Source organism: Cryptomeria japonica, chromosome 3 (genome assembly GCF_030272615.1).
Source record: "Cryptomeria japonica chromosome 3, Sugi_1.0, whole genome shotgun sequence".
NCBI classification, from domain to species: domain Eukaryota; kingdom Viridiplantae; phylum Streptophyta; class Pinopsida; order Cupressales; family Cupressaceae; genus Cryptomeria; species Cryptomeria japonica.
The window spans coordinates 662,096,390-662,114,445 of record NC_081407.1 but is presented as its reverse complement, the minus strand read 5'-3'; the positions used below and the strand labels follow the sequence as shown (position 1 = coordinate 662,114,445).

The window sequence follows — 18,056 nt, the reverse complement described above, 5'->3', positions numbered from 1 at the left end:
AATTCAAAATTCATGTATTTTATATCATTCATTGATGACTATAGTAGATGGATATTTGTTTATTTTCTAAAAAGTAAATATGAAGTCTTAGTTGGTTCAAAGAGTTTAAGGCTCTTGTTGAGAATCAAACTAGTAGAAAAATTAAGTGTTTGACGACTGACAATGGTGATGAGGTTTTCTCGATAGATTTTGAAAGATTCTATAAGGAACATGGGATTGAGAGGCATAAGAAAACTCCATACACCGCTAAGCAAAAAGGAGTTGTAGAGAGGATGAATATGACATTGATGGAGAGGGCTAGGAGTATTCTTAGTGGCACTAGCCTCAAACAAAAGTTTTGGGCTCAACCTATAGCCACTGCCTACCATCTAGTAAATAGATTTCCTCTATCAACACTTGTTGATAAGACACGTATGGAGGTATGACCAAGAGAGAAGGCCTCGGTGACTCATCTCAAAGTATTTGGTTGTCAAGATAATTCTCATATTTTGAGTGAAAAGAGATCTAAGTTAGACAACAAGGAAATGAAGTGTATCTTTATCATCTATGGTGTTAATGTAAAAGGGTACAATATTTGGGATCTAGTGATAGGGAGGGTTCTCTATAGAAGAAGTGTTATTTTCATAGAGATGAAACCTTCCACTATTAAGCTATAGCCATAGAAACAGGAGAAACAAAATAAGGAGGTAGTTCATATTTTTCCTATCCTTGAGAAACAAGAACTACAAGCTCCCGGTGGACCTAATGATGAGGAGAGATCTAGCAGCTTTGAAATTTCAAAATAGGATGAAGAACCTAAACCTTAGCCTTTGAGGAGATCTACTCATGATAAGAAAGAGCATGAGATATATGGGTATTCACTAGAAAGGTTTGTTATTAACCTTTATATTGTAGTTGTATTTTTATTTGATTGCTAACACTAATGAGCCTACGACTATTAAAGAGGCTATGGGTATTCATGATGTATATTCCTAAATGGAAGGCATGAATGATGAGACGTCATTTTTGAGGAACAACAATACTTGGGATATGGTAAATTTGGCTGAAGAACATAAGCCCGTGGGACACAAATGGATGTTCAAGAAAAAGTTGGATCTTGATGGAAATACTGAGAAACATAAAGCATGTCTGGTTATAAAGGGGTATTCCAAGGTTTAAGGAATAGATTATGGTGAAATTTTCTCTCCTATTGCAAATCTAACATTCATTTATTTCTTCTTATCACTTGCATAGTTGTTGATTGGGAAATGAAGAAAATGGATGTGAAGATGACATTCCTTCAAGATGATTTGGAGGAAGAGATTTATATGTCACATCCAAAGCATTTTGTAGTGAAAGATAAAGAGAATATGGTTTACAAGTTGAAAAAGTCTTTGTATGGTTTGAAACAGTCTCCTAGGATGTGGTACCAAAATTTTGATACCTATGTGTTGAGTTTGATATTTTAGAGGTCTACATCTGATCATCGTGTTTACTTAAAAACTAATAATGGTCGCATTATCATTACTGCATTATATGTGGATGATATGTTACTATTTGGGAATGGATATTTGATTTTTGACATGAAGTATTAGTTGTTAGCATAGTTTGAGATGAAAGATTTAGGTGTAGCTAGATACATTATAGGGATGGAGATTAGAGGAGCTAGATCTAACAAAAAGATTTAGCTAAGCTAGAGTAAGTATGTGAATTAGGTTGGAGAGATTCAACATGGCAACTTGTAGATCCATGATAGTTCCCATTGCATTGGGAACAAAATTACCTATGGAGGATTGTCCAAAATCTCCTTCTAAGGTAGAGGACATAGCAAGTGTACCATATGTAAGTGCAGTCTCATGTATGCTATTGTTTGTATAAGACCAGACATTTCCGAAGAAATGATAGTCTTGGGTCAATATATGGCTCATCTTGGACGAGTTAATTAGGATACAATTAAGAGAGTGTTTAGATATTTGAGAGATAATTTTGAGTATTCCTTGTCCTATCATGGTTGTCCTACTAAACCTTGACATTTTGTATGTATTAAAAGATATATGGATTCAGATTGGGTAGGTGATATTGATAGTAGAAGATCCATTAATGATTGTCTTTAGCAACATTCAATTTGTAAATAAAATTAACCTACACCACTCTTTAAGGGTTAGTGGTCATATCATATAGCACATTACCATGCAAATAAATAATCATTTAAAATCATGATAATATCTATCAAAATACCCATCATAAAATATTTTGTCACACCACAAAGAATCACATATATGTGAAAGGAAGCTAAGGTGTGAAAAACACTTATTAACACTAATATAGTGGGGAGACAGTGCAAATACTCTTTACAAATCGTCTATTACAAAATCAAAAACACATTCATAAGTAGATAACAAACATGCATAAAGATAAACAAAATGAACACGAGATATATCATGGGGAGAACCTTTTTAGATGAAAAACCCCACTCTGGACAAAAGCACAATATTTGGTATTCTAGTGAATAAATTCCTACAATACAATATCAACACTTAGCTTCTTCGACATGAGTCTACAAATAACAAACCATAATATAAATTAGTTCCAGTAGCATAACACTTCACCTACAAATATAATATGATTGATACTCCACAAGGATAGCTTTTATAGAAAAATACGACTCAAGAAAAGGATTCTAGATGAAGTTACAAGATGGGTTCATGCAAAGTGTTTCACCCATTTTTTTAGCCACCAAAAATCATGAAAAGACACATGTACATCTCCAAATGATTCCCCATTCAAACTTGCTAAGTTGGGAGCCCAAAATTTACTATTTAGAGGTATGTAAGATCCTCTTATGCATCTTATAGTTTTCATAACTTAAAGCACTAACAGTTGTAAGAGAATTCATCATAAATTACTATTATTAGCTTAGTCTCTTACAACTTGTCATAACCCAACTTGGGCACCCACCTTCTCAATGAAAAATGTATCTCCCACCACTTGTCCATTTTGTCATAGAATATATCATAGGCTAACACTTTTCAAGATCATCAAAGTGGGCTGTCTACCTCCACATGTACAACATGTGTCATACAATCATCACCAAGTAGGATTCCACCAAGCCTATGGGTCCCACTAGATGACTAGACATTTGTAGGTAATAAATAAATATTAAGAAGATCAATGTTAGGATTTGTAAATGTCGACACACCTTAATCCCAATATTATCCCGCTTGTTGAAGACCTTCTAAATAGTTTATAGATTAACTGCAGGGGGTTGAGAGGCCCACCGAACTACAAAACCATCTAAACTTTTCTATGCTCACCAATTTTATCAATGCATCTACAAAATTAATCCAAGTGTGAACCTTGCCCAATGTTACTATCCCATCCTCTACCATATCTCAAAAAAAATGAAACTTAACATCAATGTGATTTTTTCTAGCATGAAAAATTGGATTCTTTACTAAAAAAACTGCACTCTGACTGTCACAACAGATAGGACATCAATCCTGCATCAAGCCCAATATTTTAACATAAAATTATGTAAGCCAAATGGATTGCTTACAAGCATGAGTAGATTCTATATACTCTAGTTCTATCATGGACAAAGCCACTATAACTTGCCACTTACTCATGCAACTAATAGCACCACCATAGGGATCATCATAAGGAGAAAAATCTGAAGACACAATAAAAGTGTAGCATGAGTATAGGAGATCCATCCAAAATTATAGGATGACATTCCATTTTCTAAAATTGATTTGGAAGAAGCTAACATGATATTTGTGGTAGTGTACAACAACAGTAATTCTACAGAAGATTGGGATAATCATATCAAAGAATTTTGTGAATAGGTAGACACCATGGAGTATGAAGTTAAACTTGTTTTTGTACCACCTAATCAAGAATTGAATGCACTAGTGACAATATTTGGAGTATTTTGAAGTAGCAGAATGAGTAGTTGTCGGTGGATGTGAAAATGGAAGGAAGTTTTGATTTAAAAATGATACATTTTTATTTGTAAAATAAATAATTACTTTTTCGCTAAAGTTTTAATGTAATATTGTAAAGCTAAAAGTTGGCATTTCTCCAAAAAGTTGCTATTTCATCTTTTTATACTCGAAGACATGACATTTTCTCTCCTTTTCTGGTTCTATAACAAATTCAAGAAAATTATTAAATGCCATTAGTTTAGGGTTTGTAAAAGCTAAATATTGTCCCTTGAGAAAATTTAATCTTGTCCATTGATTCAAATTGAAAAATATATAAAAGGAATCCTTCTCTTAGTCATAAAAGGTTGTTGAACAAGGATTATTGTAGCTTTGCATTGAATTATGACATTTTACTAGTTGTCTCCTCTTGTATGAATGGTTCCTTTCTTCAATATTAGTTAATGTTCATTGATCTTAACATTTGGTGTATTTCTAGTTCATACTATTTGTATCTTGCTCATTGTAAGTTATAGTATATGGTTAGTCTAAACCTAATTTTGATATTAGTTCAATTGTGAATTCTTATTTGAGTAACAGCAAAATTGGGTACTTGTATGCATGTTTACAATTTAAAAATTTTCCATTTCTTTGAAGGTTTGCACTATTTCTATAGCATTGTGAGTTATTTCTAGTTAAGCAAGAATCAATTTTATGAGAAATTTGTCTATATATGTAGCATCAACCTTTATTATCATTGTCTGGAAACATTTAGCTTAGTTTCTATAACTCGATCTTTTGCCTTTTATTTCAACATTCTCATTAATTTAGGAAGCAAATAATTACTTAGATCTCCATATCATATCATGAGCTTAATTTTCAATCTTTAGACTTCAAAAACTCAATTAGCGTTTCAATAATTCTAGATCTTTCAAAACTCTTATCATTTAGATTCCATTATATAGATATGTAAGTTCCTTTGTCATTACCAAAAATTCACATCAAATCACTAATTTATCCAAGTATAGTCAAGAAATGACATATTAGAAACTTAAGATAATCTTATTTGAAGAATCCAATAGAACATAAGATTTCCTTTTTCAAGAGACTATAGGATATACTTAGTATATTTTATTTTGTGTTGGTAGTAAAACAAACTATATGATAAAAAAATGGCCTTAGAAGGAGTGGAGTTCAAATATGGATCAAGTTGGAACTAGCGTGAGGTTGAAAATGATAAATCTAAGATATGTCAGATCTCTTTTATACTACAAATTTCAAAATATTATAAAGTCTGAAATATACTAAAGCTTTGAGTCAAAATGATTAAGAAACAATTTCATATTTCGTGTTGTAAAGATATTCTTCTGGTTGATATTCCTTAGCTTCATGTCTTTCAATGAAAAACTATGTCCCAGGAATCTTTCTCACATCTTTAGAAAAATGCATAACTCATGACATCACTAGGCATGATGAGTTGAATTGTTTAACCTTTTCTTAGGAATGGAGTTAGCTTCACAAGGAATTTTTTTGGTTGGGATGCACATGAATGAGTGGTATTTGTAGAGCCAAATGATTTTAGTTTTTCAGAAGGTGAAAATGAGGCCTTCACAAGATTTAAGGCATTGGTTGAGAATGGGTTATATATGGAAGATATACTACTTCCCTATGGTGCGTGGTACATAATGTGGCTCAGTTAGGAATTACCTAATCATTATGTGGGGATTAAATCAAGCAAGTCAAGAGCCATTTGGGATTATTGGAGCAACCAAATACTTGTAATGATGAGTCATCAAAATATAGTACTAAGGAGAATACTCAACAAGGAGAATGTATTATAGTATCAAGATATGATACAAACGAGTTTAAAATCAGAAACACAAATAATAAAAATGATCAATATTTGGAAGCATCAAAGCATGAAGAGATTAGAGTTCTCCTCACTCGGGTTAGCCAAAACTCTAAAAAGGAATATTTAATAGAGAAATTGAATGCCTTAAAAGTCTATCATGACTCATTATAATCTAGTGTTTATTGATCCATGAAGAAAGAAGTTATTTAGATAAAGTATAAAAGAAAAAGTTGTTAATGAGCATCTAATTACACAATAGAAAGATGATTTGGGTGAATACTTACTTGTTTTTCAAGATGAACTGCCAATCAAAGATATGATACCAAGTGGTAAAAGGAGTTTTTCTTTATCAAATGATGTTTGTTCATTATAATTTACTAATCATAGTAAGGTATATAATTACATAATACCCAAAGAGGTTCATCTAAAACTTTTTAATGTGTAGAAAATTTTAGATAATAACAAAGATAGTAATAAAACAACCATTTCATATGAAGATAATCATATTATTACAATAGGGGTTGCATTTGAGGAGCAACTTGAGTTGGCATTTGAATGACAACCTATCAAATAAATTGATGCTTATAAAGATATGTTTGATGAGATACATAAGGATCCTTCACTATGCTAGAAAAGGACTCACAAATAGGTAAAATATTCCATGTTCCTAGCATGTCAAGTCTAACTTCCATCCTGCATTCCTTACAAATTAATGTAATTATTATTTTCATATTTCAACTATGTGAGAGATGCTACAGCATCAGCTATGATCTCTTGAAAATATGAATATGATCATATCAATTGACACATGTGTGAAGGGTAAACAAGATTTTATACTTAAGTTATCACTCCCCTCTATGAATTTTGAAAGGTGTCAATTTGATTATGGACATTTAGGAAGGACAACTTGTAGATGGATTAATCATGGACCTAATGAGTCTCCCCAATTGTTGATTCTACATGAAGTTTTCATTAAGTATGAAAGTGGCATAATGAATTTTTTTTCTTCAGAGTATAAAGATAAACATGCCAAAGTTTAGACTATTCCCTATGTCTTGTTGTTACTAAATATTCTAAAAAATAATCTAGGATCATGTATTCACTTAGGTTATATATATGGTTTTTTCATTCAACTTATTTTTGTAAATATTTAAGATATACCCTCATTTTAGCTTAGTTTTCTTTCTTGTCCTTAGTTTAGGTTTTTTCTTGCTTTTTCTTATGGTTGATTTCTTTTAGCTTAGCTTTCTTTCTATTTTAAATTAGTTTCCCCTACTTTAATTTTATTTTTCTTTAGTTTTTTGGTTTGGTAGAGAAGGTTAATTCTTTGTTTTGTGACCAGGTGTATGCTAAGAGTACATCTAAAGAGTGGATATTTCTATTGTTCTACTCATTTATTTGATAAATGGTCATGAAGTGTTTTATGATCTAGGTTGTGTTTTTTATCTAGATCACTTGATTAGAACATATTCTTGACTCATAAGGGAATCGTTATTTATTTTTTGCCAATGATATTTGTCAATCATTATATCTTTAACAAATATATAATTACTTGTAATTATTGGATTTTGCAAATGAAAATTGTAGCAACTAAAAAATCTAAAGTCTTGCCTTAGTGACTACTATGATTTTGAAACCCGTCATAATCTTTTCTTCTTATAGGTAAAAAATGTAGAGTAAAATAATAAACAATACTGAATTGAGAAAAGCAAAAGAAAAGTATATTCAAATTTTGATCTTTGAAAAATGTGAATAATTCTACTAGGGCTATAGATTCTTGAATGGAAGAAGAACAATGTTAATGAAAATTACAATAACAACCTTATTAGGGATATAGATGCTTGACGAATAGTGAGGTAATGTCCAAGTTACTTTTGAAGTAGAGATACTCATATAGCTTATCTTAATGGAATGAAGACACTTCTAAATTTTCAACTTGGAATAAATACAATAGTGCACACTTGGATGATCAAAGATTAAAGCAACTTGTTACAACTAAGGATTCCATTACCTTTTTTAGCGTGATTTCTTTTTACATGATTTGGTGTAGGAGATGTCAACAAGAGATTCTGGGTTCAGAATGGGTATTTATAATCAAAATGTTGAAGAAAATTTCACAGATTTGCCATTTGTTGTGTCTTGTATACACAACCCATTTGCAATAGGGAACCCCTTCTCCATTTTGTTTCTTTTTACTTTTGGCCAATTTTGTTTGCATCAGATTTCAGGTTGTCCTGCCTAGAAGGACGGGGGAGAGGCCTCGTTTTCAAATTTGAAGAGAGCTTGCTTTGATGTCTCATGTTTGTAACTTCTACAAAGGGATTTCTATTCAGGACCAAATTTACTGAATTCATATTATTCAAGAAACTACAATAAGTGTAAGATCGAGTAGTAAGTGTGAAGTGTTGATGAGTTTCGGTTACAAGCAATACCTGGAGATTATTCGCAATTGTGGATTTGTCAATACAATCGTGAAGTCCTCTATGTGGAGAATGATCAAAACAAAAGTCCAAATTTGAGACTTACGACATAATGGAATCTCTAACTATGGACTCAGTTCGGGGAGTGTGTGCATTTGTGGATCCATCCACATAACACTACAACGCGTGAAAAAGAAAAATCCTGTTGGTTAAGGAGCAAATATCGTATCATTAAGTGTATCCTAAAGTTCAGCTAGATAGAAAAATCGGGGATGAGAGACATGCATACACAATTTCACAAGATATTATGATTGCCGAGAACATCGCATTTATTATTAGCCAAAACCCTGTAAACCATTCCAAATCGTGAAAAATACAATCCTCGAACGTGCGATGCCTCACAAACCACAAATCATTAGTGAAAGGCGTTTGAGCAATATGACTCAAAAGGGAAGATCATTTCCATTATTCATGGCTATTGAAACTCAGAGAAGTCATTGCAAGAGAGAAGTGAATCTCGACCAAACGAAGATTAGCTGCATACTTTCTTCTTTCAGGGACAATTGTAGGTATGTATCGCGACTTTATCTCACAATCATCAACTCAAGAACTGATGATGGGGGGCATTCAATATAATCATTTTAAACTATCTTTTCCTTCTACGTTTTTGCAAATCACGTTTTCAGACACACGAACTAGAATAATATCGGCACATTATGATTTTGATACATAATTGATAAACCTATGAAATTTGAATTCCATAAAATCACTTCGATCTATTCCACGAGTTGGATATGAAAACTAAGTTGAAAGCCTAGACTAATACAATGATGCCCTAGTTACATACCCGAATCCTTCAAGGAAATTCGTAGAGTTATCAAATAGACGCCCAAAATTTTACAAAATGTAAAGACCATTGAATTGAGAAAAGTTGGAGGATGCGAAAGTGGAATCTCATCAAGATCAATGAAGCCCTAAGTGCAATTGTGATGAAAAACATTGTGAACGATAGTTAGGGTTTCGAAGAAATTGACTTTCTCAGATAGTAAGGGATTCCTCTTAACTGAGGATTCCAAAGTGATCCTTGAAATGATAGATGAAGTTCAAGATAGTTTGTGCACAAAGATAGTGAAGTTAGGGTAAAATCTAGAAGTCCCCATAATTTTGAAAATTTCAAAGAAATCTCCAAATCCCCAATCGCTCCCATGTCCCAAAGATCGTCACATCCAACAAGAATATCAGAAGAGAGAAGTGGGCAAATTGGTGATTCAAAGTGCAGGGAAATTAGGATATCCTTGAAACGTTATTATGTACGAGTAAGTCAAGTAGAGGAGGTAAGAAATGCTATGTAAAGAAAGTCAAACGATGAAGAAGTTCGGTTATAAAAGGAGTTCGAGGAAAGATAGATGTTAAGGATTCATCAATGGACTGCAATCATACCCGAGTAGGACAAGAAGTCAATAAAACTTCAAAGGTTGTGATGGAATTCAGAGGTTTGAGGGCTAGGTAGATAAGCAAATAAATGAATAAATCCAAAATCATCCAGAGGTCGAGGTGCATCAAGTTGGGAATTGCCGATTAAGGAGGCCATGATAGACAACACAAACTCTTTGAAATAGATTACTCTCTAACCCTTTGCTCAGCCCAAAAGTAAGAATGCTTAATACAAAAGGTTATGAAGTGACACAAATTAATTTATAATCCATGACTCACAAGAAAAGTCTATTTCCAAGACATAATAGGACAAATATAAAGAAAAGAAATGGAAAAGAAATACAAATTGGAAGTTGATGAAGAGCATGATTAATTCCATGATGTATTATAATCCTCAAAAATCTAAAATGCCCAATATAGAATAAGGCTAGATGAATTATAAAAGATAAAAAAGAAGAGAAGGATATGTTAAAAAGTCAATCCATGACTTACATAAGAGGTTGAGTCTCATGAGAAGGCTATAAACTAAATTCCTTGATGACACAAAAAGATCAAATTTTCACAATGTATTAAAGTAATTGAGTTTTCTCTATTTGATTGATTACTTAAAGATATTTTAAAACCTAGAATAGATCTATTTAATGGGAGAGGGATTTATTTGATCTGATATACATGAACTAAGGTTTTTGGAATTTTCAATTTTCAATTTGAGGGGTTATCATGTGTTTTTCTAATCATCCTACTATTGTCATCCTCACAAAAGGTAATTATTAGTCTTTGCAAAATAGAATCCTCATATATCTATGGTGGCTAGATCATTTCATTTATTTGTATGGTCTTGAATCAAAACTAGCCATTTTAAGATGTAGCATAGCTTGGGATATTATCATAGACCATGTATTATAGGATTTATTTGTTCTAGTATTGTCCATGCCATTAAGTGTATTGCGTGGGATCTTGAGTTTCCATGTAGACTTTGGACTAGACTTTGGGAGATGCAGGGAGACCATCATATCTCTCCATTTTTAGAGGATCTTATAGTATATTGTCTTATTCCCCCTACATGTGCAGATTGTATACCCTTTGACATTGGTACTTTAGAGAATCTTGAGTATATCACTAGTATTGCATGTTCTAATAGATTAGTGACTTGTCTTCATGTGCCTACACCTCACATTGAGACATCATCTCAATCTATATCATCTGTTATTTTTTATTACCTTGACATTAGCTCATGCATAGACCCCATTGATTTAGTACATTAGGAAATTATTTCTCTATACATAGCTACTCAAGATTCATATATTGACAACATATTGTCCTTGTTACTGAGGTCTCACATTGCAAATCTAGGGGATTATCTTAAGGACATTCATCTCCTTTTTGTTGACAATTTAACTAGTGTTGTCAACTCATCTTCATTGCCAATGAAGGTTGATCTAAATCAATTTTCTTAGGGTCTTAGATTTTCACCTTCCACATTGACTGGACATGTAAAATATTGGTATGTTGCATCATCATCCTTCATGGACAAAGTGACATTTGAGCAGTTTCTAGAGGAATATATTTTTTTAATTTGAATTCTTTCTTTTTTTAGTTTCTGAGAGTGGCTTCTCATATCACCTGTGGATTTGTTTCTCCATAATGGGAGAAATATTATTTGTAGTTAGTGGATTCTGTTTTGTTTTTAGGTGTTCATCATTGGCACAAGAGCTACTTCTTTGTTTGTTGGATTCCTATCCTTATTTTTTCTATCTTATGGGAGGACATTCGTTGTACTATTTTGACAGAAATAGTCGTTGGGGGTCACATTGACTCCTCATTCTTTCCTTCTTTAACTATTCTATTTATTATTTTTCTTGTATTTAGGATATGAGTTTTCCCAATAAGTTTTTCCTAATTTTGTTTGATTATGCGAGATTATATTAGTTTATACATGGGTACTTCATTAGGCCTTGTTGATTAGACCCATTCATTCTTTCATTTTGTATTCATCTTTGGCTCTTTAGGTTATTCCTAAATTAATCATAAGGGGGGGTGTTCATGTAATTAGAACATTATCTAATTGATGATAATTTTGTCTTTTAATAACTTTACTTACATAAGCTAAACATAGGTTCTTTTTTATCTTTTATTAGATTAGGCTGATAATAGCTTCACCTAGTTGAGCTAATGTTTGGTTCATTTAGATAATTTTACTTTCATAGTTCTAGATTAGGTTTCTATTTCTTTCTATAAAGCAAGTCATTCATTCATTGTAATTTATTCAATTTCATTACAAGTTACTCTAAAAATTGGATTCCTATCTGGGTTAATTCTCTATCAAGGTTGCATAGCATTGATCATGGCTTCTTCTATTCAGAAATGCAATGGCATATATTACATTGTATAACTGTTTAGATAGGAATGGTTAACAATAGAAGAAAGGTCAACAGTTAAACCATCTTTTACCTTCTTGCCTGTATATGGATATGCACTACATTGCATTGTATCAAATTATCAATAAATCATTTTATGCTCCCTCGTTTGGTATGAAAGCATCATTTATGTCTGTGCATGTGATGTATTATATTTTCTTGAAGTTTATATAGTGTTGTGAGATATATGAGAGATTCGCTGGCATGTGCATGGCAAAATTTATTTGTAGAGGAAACATTTTGGGTATGGAAGGCATGATCTAGCTTCTAAAAATCACGATAGCTCTATAGAAGGTATGGGTTGTGGAAGACTCAATTTATCCATTTAAGGCCACTATTTTGTCATTATACAGTGCACAAGTTTGTGCCATCCTATTTTCAGTTTGCAGACGAAAAAAATAGTGAGTGCATTGAATGCCATCATGAACTAAGTTGAATGCAAATTTGTTTAATGTAGTTTAAAATTCACATTGCTAATTGTTTGATTATCTCCTTAGATAAGAATTATTACACCCTAATTTAATTGTTGTAAGAAATAACTATTGAATCACTAAATTATTACACCAAATTTTAACTATTGTAAGAAAGAATTGTTGAATCACTAATATTCTATCAGAGGTTAATACCCCATATATTTGTTATTGAGATACGACAAGTTAAGAAGATTTATAGATCAAATGATAACTAATTGGAGATATAGCTACTTAAGGAAATAGATTTCAATATTTCTTGTTGGGAAGACTTGCACATTACTACCATATTTCTCATTTTTTTGCTTGTTTTCTCTAATAGGTTTATAAATAACTCATTTTCCAGCGACAACATTACTTTTTGTCCTGTATATATTGAACCACTCAATATTTAAGGACAAGGTTCCTTCTTCTCCCATCAATTTCTTACAAGATTACCTCACACACTATGGTATTGAATTGGCACAAATTTTGAATGAGGCAAGCACTACGATGTTATTGATTTTGTTTCAATAGTACCCTAGTTCCAAGGAAGTTCATATGTTTGAGGAAAAGCCTATTTCCCTTCTAGAGTATGGAGAGATCTTACTTCAGTACACATTTATTTTTGGCTTATTATTAACTTGATCTTATGTACTAATATGGCAATAATAAAAAAAAATCTAGAATGTCATGCTATATTGAAGTTGGCACATCCTTTCACAATTCAATCTTTTGAGGTGATCCCTAAACAAAAAATATTTGAGGTGCAAAGGAATTTATATATATTGTATCATTATTCAAACTACCATTGCATGTTTGGTCCCACTTATCATTCACCTTATGCTTCCATTTTGGAAATATATTTTCAAATAATTTCTCAAGTTGTTTTTGGCGACTTTGCAAAAGAAATTATTTTTGAAACTAAAGATATGATTAGTTTTTTGGAGGTTATTGTCATAGTCATAGTACCAAGAAGAAGGGGAAAACAACTTGCCCTTCAAACTATACTAATTGGAGCTATCATTGCAGCACGTAATAAGGCCTCCAAAGGCCCGCCTAAAACATCAAACTGGTGAAGCGTGAAAGGATCATCTTGGATGTTGGTGGAATTGGAGGATTACAAACTTTCCATCATCTTAGGTTAGCTTCTTAATTTGAGATGATGCTCAGCATGAGAAACATTCTTGGCATTTTCAAGTTTATGCTTTTCTTTTTAGTTTTCTCTATTTATGCTGATAACTATGAAGAATACATGTATTGTGAAAGTTATATTTTGGAGATAGGTTTGGGATTCAGTATTGAGATCAATATGGATTTTTGTCCATAAAGCTTCAAAGTATATGGTTGAGAATCATACCCTTTCATGGTCATCAAACAATGATAGAGATTTATCGCATCTCTAAGGGATTGTTGTCGAATAATTCAACACTTTGAGATTTGAGAGTTCGGGGATAAGAGCTCAATAACACAACTTGAAGCTCCACCTTTCTGAATGTCAAGATATATATTGATGGAGCCCTTCTTGGGTCAAGATTTACTTCATCAGGAGAAGATCTTGTAAAATTGTGTATTCTTCTTATACATAATCAACATGTTGTATTGGGTTAGCCTTAGGGGGAGGGACTATGACAAGGTCAATTTGATATTTTTAGGATCAATGTAATAAGGGGGAGAATGTTGGTGTATATTACATTATATAGCCATTTGGATAGTCATAGTTAACAATAGAGGAATAGTTAATATTTAACACTAATAGTCGTGCATAAATTTGATACTATAGGAATAGTTACATTATATTATATTGTATTAGATCATTAATAATCTATTTAACACTCTCTCAATTTGATATGCATTTTTCTTGTAGGTGATTCTTGGACTTGTGGGGTTCAATCCATAACTCCAACATCATCAACCTCCCAAGCATAAATAACAATTTTATTACTACTACCTATTTTTAATATACATTTCCTTTCTACATAAGTGTACAAGTTACAATGGAAATACTAGATATTTGTCTTATCAAAATTTTATCTACCTCTTCCTCTTTAACAACCTCTTTTTCCTTGATTTACTCTAAAATAATTTTAATTTTGACCTCTACCTTGCCCTTGGTTTCTTTTGACGATCTTGTTTACTTCTTTATTCTTTGTAATTGATAATTTTGTGGATATAATTCTCACCACTTCCTCCAATTGAATCCCTCAATATTTCTTTATGAGACTTAAGAGATTCAACTAGTGATTAAAGTGAAGAGTAGTCAAATCTCTTCTTTCTTAAATGATATAGTAGTGTTCTCCCACCTTAACATTGAAGACATCAATAAATTTTTAATCACAACCTCTATGTTCATAAATTTTCAAAGAGAAACCATATTATTGTCTACATCATTTACTCTCAAAAAATAGTCATTCATACTTTTACCTCTTTGCATCTTTAACTTCTGAAATTCTACCTTAAATGTCTTTAGGTTGACAACTTTGACTTGATCACTACCTTGGTAAGATTCTTGTAGAGTCCTCAAGGTATCTTATGCTACCTTTGCACCCAAATTTGTTTTAAAAACAATCTTTTCTAGAGTTGTTTGAATATGAAATAAAGCTAAATATATCTTCTTCTTAGCCTCCTCCTTTGATGTTGTATCATTAGCTACAAGTGTGGTACAATCAGCTTTCTTTGATCTCTTGTTTTCACAATTTCTCATAAATCATTCTCTGTCAAAAGATTTATTATCTTGATGATAAAATAATCTTTAATATCTCCATTTAATTTAAATTTGAACACAAAGATTATATTTGACATGATTGTCCCAAAATAATAACCTGTTTTATATTTGACCTGTTTTGGTTCAAAATAATAACCTGTTTTGGTACAAAAAAATGATTCTATATATGTTCTATCCCTTGAATGAATTGAAAGTTTACTACAATAGTAAGAAATTGTATTTAACATACACCATTTATAATCAGCTAAACTATATTACTTGGAGTAGACTTGAATAAAATAAGAATTGGGGAGCACTAATTGAGTGCTCGACAGAAAACTAATCATGCATATTATTTCATGAAAATTGAAGAGACAGACCTGCTTTCTTCTTCTTCTTTTTTGTTTTTTTTGTGTGTTTTATTGTTATTGAGCTCTGGGTTCGCCGTTTGTTATTTGTTGGCAGTTTTTTGTACTTAAGATTTCAGATCTTTTCGAAACCTGTTTTTCTTTAAAAAAAGATAGAATAATGAATTACATTAAATATCATACATTATTTAGGGACATATCATTCCACACAAATCAAATGTATATTCTTTACAGTAATGTCCAAAATGAATAATTAGCATTTGCCATGTATGAAACGCCAGGCGAGTTTTAGTTAATTTTTTTTTAAGAAATTGCTCAAAAACAATTATTTGCAAACTGCAGATCGTTAAATTTGACAAATATCCTCCACAGTGCCCAGCAGTAACAGTATGCTACATATCAAGCTTAGACTATATCACAGCTCATATTATCTCATCATTGTGCTGTTTGTAGTTCCTTTTGTTTTCTTTACATTCCCTGACTTCTCAACTATAGTGATTCTTTGTAAACAACTTTAACCAAAATCTACCATTTAAATCTTCTAAAAGAATCTTAAATTAAGATATAAATGAAGAGATTTCTATCCTTCCTTCATTAGAAAATGATCCGATTTTCCATGCAGAGATTTAAAACTATATTAAATGAAAGGAAAATTTCATAAGCAAAAGAAAAAAGAAGATAAAGCTATCATTCAAGTTGTCTAAGGAGACAGAATCTAACCTCGAGTTGTGGTGGGCATTCACTCAAGTAGTCTTCTAATGTCAAATCATCATTTTCCAGCTCATCGCCGCCAGTAAAGACAAGCACCACGTAGTTGATGATGTCTTGTCCAAATAACAACTGCAAGCTATCCAAAATACCAGCTTCTTCTGGAGTAAAGCGGTTTTTAACAGACACCACGTAGAGAACTCCATGAATTCCATCCTTAGCAAGCTCAATACATTTGGCAATATGGGTCTCAAAGAATTCCTTTGTGGAATTTAACGAATTTGTGTCGAAGAGACCTGCAGTTAGAAATAGTAAACGTCTTTCCTTTCGCCATTCTTACAAAAATGTATAGGTAAAGATTGTCACTGCCTTGATTGAAGAAACCGAGCAAGAGTTAAGAACATAAAAACGTTTAAAATTCCAAGGTAAAGAGTTCGTAAAGTAAAAAATATCCATACTGATCATATAAACTCATGAACTATTAGCTTATGGACGATTTCAATGGGATGGAAGAATTGCTCTATACTACAGATAATAAACGAGCATTCAAATGCAATATATATAATCGTTCGATTGAATTATTGATCCCTTTAAATGGATTTCGATAAGTATATTATAGACGGTATTATTTTTATGATAACTATTTGAGAAATATGATCACCATTATATGCTTTTACATGGTTAAGTTTGAATAGGGTTTCGATTTATTTTCGGTTTCCTGTGATAGACACATATTTGCTGCAACCCAATCATATTTTTGCCTCCCACATTTCTCCACATTAACGAATTAAATAATAAATAAAAAATTTAATCATGTCAACTATTCAAAATGGATTAATGGATTGTATTTAGTGATCTACTAATGAAGTTGAATGGTTTCAAATGAATGTACTAGGGATCAAGTTTTCCTGAATAAAAGATGAAGCCAGGATACTTCTCAAACAAATTTGACAAAATAGAGCCTCTATAAAAAAGAGATTGTAACAATTGTAAATTATTGTAGAATCTGGAAGAGATAATAGCACCATATAGGAAAGAAATAAATACCTCTCCTTGTCTCTTCCTAACCCCTAATTATCCCTAGCACTCTCACTCATTCTCTATTCCTCCCAATTACCCTCTCTCTCTAACCATTGTCCCCCTTTCCATTTATTGATACCTCCCTCTCCCCCCTCTCATTTAGCCCTAATTACCTCTCTCTCTCTCTCTCTCTCTCTCTCTCCCCAATTGTTGAAGCTTGCCCCTCTCCCCCTCTCCTCCTTGTCCCTAATTATCCCCAACTCTTTCTCTCATTATGTCTTCCCCCCAAATTACCTTCTCACTCTCTCACCTCTCTCCCCATCTCTTTTTGTTGATACGCCCTTGTCCCCCTCTCCTCCTCCCACATGAATTTTTTTGCAAGGGATAGGAGGGAGATGTAGTGAAACAAGTCTAGATCATCAGAGAGATAGAGTGAGATAGAGGACGAAGTGATGAAGAGGTTGAAAAATATGTGTAGATCTCGAAAGAGAGAAATAGAAGGAAGGAGGGATTAAATGAGAGTTGGAGAGATAGGTCTAGTGAGAGATGTATAAATAGGGACAGGTTGAGTGATAGGTTTAGATCTTAGGAGAGAGAGAGGTAGAGAAAGGAACAAGGAAAAATATGATGGTTTAACAAAATGTATTACACTTAGTACAATGCCTTTTTCTGTTATTCATTACTCATTTAATGTTTCAAGTATTTTGAGAAGATTGTTACAAAAGAATTCATGAAAGAGGTACTTCAAATGCAAAAGTTGAGAGATTTTAATGTTTAAAAAATGA

The 18,056-nt window shown here is 32.2% G+C and overlaps 1 protein-coding gene across 1 annotated transcript in view; it reads right to left on the bottom strand.

Moving 5' to 3' along the window:
- Positions 1-18,056, bottom strand: part of LOC131068412 (immune-associated nucleotide-binding protein 1) — a 131,212-nt gene that overhangs the window by 49,748 nt on the left and 63,408 nt on the right. Inside the window, exon 3 of the mRNA XM_058003601.2 lies at positions 16,264-16,547. Within this exon, the coding sequence (XP_057859584.1) occupies positions 16,264-16,547 (284 nt within the window). The remainder of the gene's footprint in view (positions 1-16,263; positions 16,548-18,056) is intronic.